The sequence below is a fragment of the Olea europaea genome, unplaced genomic scaffold, assembly GCF_002742605.1.
Source record: "Olea europaea var. sylvestris unplaced genomic scaffold, O_europaea_v1 scaffold4065, whole genome shotgun sequence".
Classification (NCBI taxonomy): domain Eukaryota; kingdom Viridiplantae; phylum Streptophyta; class Magnoliopsida; order Lamiales; family Oleaceae; genus Olea; species Olea europaea.
The window spans coordinates 1-3,717 of record NW_019260319.1 but is presented as its reverse complement, the minus strand read 5'-3'; the positions used below and the strand labels follow the sequence as shown (position 1 = coordinate 3,717).

The following is a 3,717-nucleotide window of genomic DNA, read 5'->3' as shown; positions in this document are numbered from 1 at the left end:
TATGTAATAATTCAAATGGACAGGAATGTAATAAAACTAATCATGAAAGATAGAAAGGAAAGATCTAGTGATATATCAATCTTCAGTACAAATAATCAGCCTTTTCTTTTAGGGACTCTTTAGGGAACAGTTTTTCATTTGCATCCAATGCTTGAATTTCCCTTATAAAGAAATAATTTCCATATAAAATTTAGTATTTATTTTGATTAGTGCCTAGTTCTTCGATATTGAATGTTCACTATTCAAATGCTCAATATTATGAAATTTTTCCTTAAATTGATCTAAATTTGAAACAAAAGGAAGACCAAGTAGTAAAAGATGGCTGAGAATGATTTTCCAACAAGGTGTTTGGATCATAAGGATTATTTGAAATATTTTTACAAAGAATTAAGTATGAATGGCAATCCTTCTAACAGAAATAGATATTGTCGGGAATTTGAGGTTGCAGTTTCTAGACTTTGTAACAAAAATGTAAATCTGTTCAGTGTCCAATCAAGAGACTGAAGAAGGTTCAACTGCTGTTTCAAGTTTAGATGGACAATAGGATAATAATTGCATATTTTCTCACACTGGACCTTAAAACAAAGATCGGTGGCTTTAAATGAGCATAAAAGTTAAATTCTGTTTGATCAATCTCAGAAAGCTCCCTTGTCCTCAAATTGAGTTCCTGGAAAGTTCATACCCAAACTACTCAAGTTGAACGCACCAACAAAAATTTTTTGGTCTGCGAAAGAGTGCAAATGTGTATATGCATCATCTAAATCTTAAACCCATTAACGGTCTTATCCCAAATACTAATGGCCTAAGATGAGGGATCTAATGCTCTCAAAGTAAATTTACAGAATGGTTTGTATCACAAATTTATGGAAGGGAAAGGAGAAGGGAAGTCAAACTTACCTTTTTGCATTTGAGACAATGAATGCTTCCAAGGCCCAGCTTGGATAAAGCAAGTCTGTCGCAATCTTCATAAATTTACTATCTTTCGGCTGAGTTGAAAGGAGAGTCAAAATCACAGGTAGAAGAACGGAGCACTGCATGATATGGAAGAATTAAAGTCAGAACAGCAGATATCTAATTTGTAAAATGCATGTTTGGTAGGGTGGAGTGGACTGCATATATTTATGATGAAAATGAAGCTAAAATCTTGTCAGGATATATTGTCCAGGCCTCTCTAATACTAGGTACCAAACATGCATGAAATGGACAAAGTAAAAGCCTTGTTGAGGGGGTGCTAATTACCAGCTGAGATGGACCGGGTTCAAGAAAAATGGCCAACGCATAAGCTATACCAGTCACACAATAAATAAGGCAGAGCAAGACAATGTAATTATCTAAGAAGGAAGATCTCGGATTGCTGAAGAAAAAGAACATTGAGAGGTAGACCAGTGGTTTAATTAGTGTATTGAAATGGTCAACTGTATCTTTTGCGACAAAGTGAGCCAGGCTACTAATGCCAGAAGCACGTTCTCTGCGGTATTGCAACTTATCCAGCGAAAATGTCCTCAGAGCCGCAATTTTGCATAGCAAAGCTGTAATAAAAAGAAAGAAAGATGTGAGTGAAAACACAACAAAGAGTTTATACGAACCAATTCAACTCTAAAAGTATCAAGTTTAAAATTATAATTGAGAACCTATTGAATTTATAAACTCAATAGAAGATAATATGTATTAATGACAAATCAAGAAGAGACCCAGATTATTATTGAAGAAAATTGGGATGTACATTCAGCAATTAAAGTTCGTTCTGCTTACATGTAGCTATAACTGTGTAAGTATAACCAGGTGCACCGAAGCTTTCATCACTTGCTTTAGCAATTGATCCCAAACAGGCACCAGCAAGTAACAAAATAAGATAATCTATTGCTTGGATTCTAGCTTCCCGTAGTCGCTGCTTAGCAATCCTGAGATGAGTATGATTACATAGAATATCAGAAATACAATTTATCAGTCACAGAAAAAATTGAGTTTTGAGACCAAAAAGGTAGCTTTCTCAACCTTCTTCAAGTAACAGTTCGGTCCAAAATCATTGCACGAGGAAGCTAGGGTGCGGAACTAGGTAGACAATTGTGTAGTACTAAATGGCTTAGAATATTCACATTTCCCCTAGTTAATGAGTCTTAAACTTTATGAGAAAGTGTCCTTTTGTGTGAATATCCACATATTCTCAAGCAATTTGAAATTCAGTATTCGATAAAATTATTTAATTGAAGTCTCAAGACATTCTTTCAGACGATAGCCTTTGATAAAATCAAATTAAATAGGTGCTACACAATTACAGTTCTCAAGGCAGTGGATAAGTTATCTTTGCGGTCAAAGTTGTCTGAATTGAAATTGATCTACATTTAGCTCACTCATGTATATATATCAACGTGATTCAAAATGGGGAGCAATGGAAGTGGTCAACACGGAGAGTGCAATAAAATTATTGGGGAGATTATAGTACCATCATATGCTGTTTTTGAAATAAGACGAGGATGTATGATGGGATAAACTTCTTCAAGAATGTGAGGGGAAACTTCTGACCAAGGGAGTTACCTTCCAAGGAAATATATGTACTGTTGGAAAATGCTAGGAGTTCTCCTCTGGGATAAGTCCTTTGACCTCGTGAAATTGTTCTGTATAACATCACACAGTGCTTCCACTTTGTATTTTACATTTTGCCATAATTCTCCCCAGAAGGATAGTTCCTCAGTCCGAAAACTAGCAGAGTTTTCTTGATTTGTTGAACTGACATTCACCTCAGGAGTAAGAAGCCCGGAAATTTTTTTTTGCATATCTGGAGGTAAAGGATAACCTTTATGAAGCATCCATCTAAGAGGAAGTTCTTCATAACTAACATTTGAGGTTGTTCTTGGTTTAATCATCCCCTCCAGAACATCTATAAAATAGTCTGGAGGATTAACATGCTCTGGGACATTGACACCATGATGTGCAAAGTATTCTTCAACTTCCCTGACTGGCCCATGGTAAACAGTAAGACCCCCTTTTGCTAGAAGTATCAAATCATCAAACATGTTGAACAAGGTGTAGCTGCAAAAGGAAAGTGATCCCTCAGTTATTGACAGAATGATGAGGCTAATGTTTCATATTTACTTATGGGTGGGGCAAGATCTTCTATTTCTTTCATGTTTTCTATAAGCTATATAGTTCATCTGGGCAGAGATCAACTTTCAAGAAATAGTGAATAATATTGCCAATACATAAATGCATGATTTCCTGAGGTCCTGAGGAATCTTAATTGTTGTAAAATACACAAAGAAGAAAATACATTGCATAGTATTTTGACTTCCAAATTCAGTTATTAACATCATTTTCTGACAGTAATTAAGCTAAGTTTGCAGTAGTTCTCATGAAGTAGATAATCTCTATATTACATTGAACGAGCATTCTTTGTACCATTACCTAAATCTTAAGATGACTCCTTATTATGGTGACAAATTTGATCAAAGAAAGCATTTTCTCGATGTCAATGGTTGACGATGCCTAAAACAATAAAATTAAGGCTGCAATAAGGGGGCTCCCATGAGGAAAGAGAATTCCTTTTCACCTCTGAGTCCCAAGGTTTCTAATCAGAAGCTGTAAGGCTAAAAGTTAATCTTACAGCTGCTAGAGAAAGGTCACCACAAGAAACACTCTCATTGTATCTTTTCTTTTGTCAAAAGTGGGCTCAAAAAGTGAAGGAAGAAGAATTTGGCTAGTTCATATTGATATATGAGA

The 3,717-nt window shown here is 35.4% G+C and overlaps 2 protein-coding genes across 2 annotated transcripts in view; both read right to left on the bottom strand.

The window, feature by feature from the left end:
• LOC111387522 (ABC transporter G family member 24-like) overlaps nt 1–774 on the bottom strand; it is a 4,209-nt gene extending 3,435 nt beyond the window's left edge. The window contains exons 1-3 of the mRNA XM_023012091.1: nt 771–774; nt 711–724; nt 576–667 (exon numbers count right to left, since the gene is read on the bottom strand). Coding sequence (XP_022867859.1) covers nt 576–667; nt 711–724; nt 771–774 — 110 coding nt within the window. The remainder of the gene's footprint in view (nt 1–575; nt 668–710; nt 725–770) is intronic.
• LOC111387523 (ABC transporter G family member 28-like) lies at nt 23–3,052 on the bottom strand. The gene is made up of 4 exons (XM_023012092.1): nt 2,536–3,052; nt 1,753–1,901; nt 1,240–1,529; nt 23–1,031 (listed from the first exon to the last, which is right to left on the bottom strand). The coding sequence occupies exons 1-4, from the start codon at nt 3,012–3,014 to the stop codon at nt 894–896; spliced, it is 1,056 nt and encodes a 351-aa protein (XP_022867860.1). The 5' UTR covers nt 3,015–3,052; the 3' UTR covers nt 23–893.
• Between the last annotated feature and the right edge of the window lie 665 nt (nt 3,053–3,717).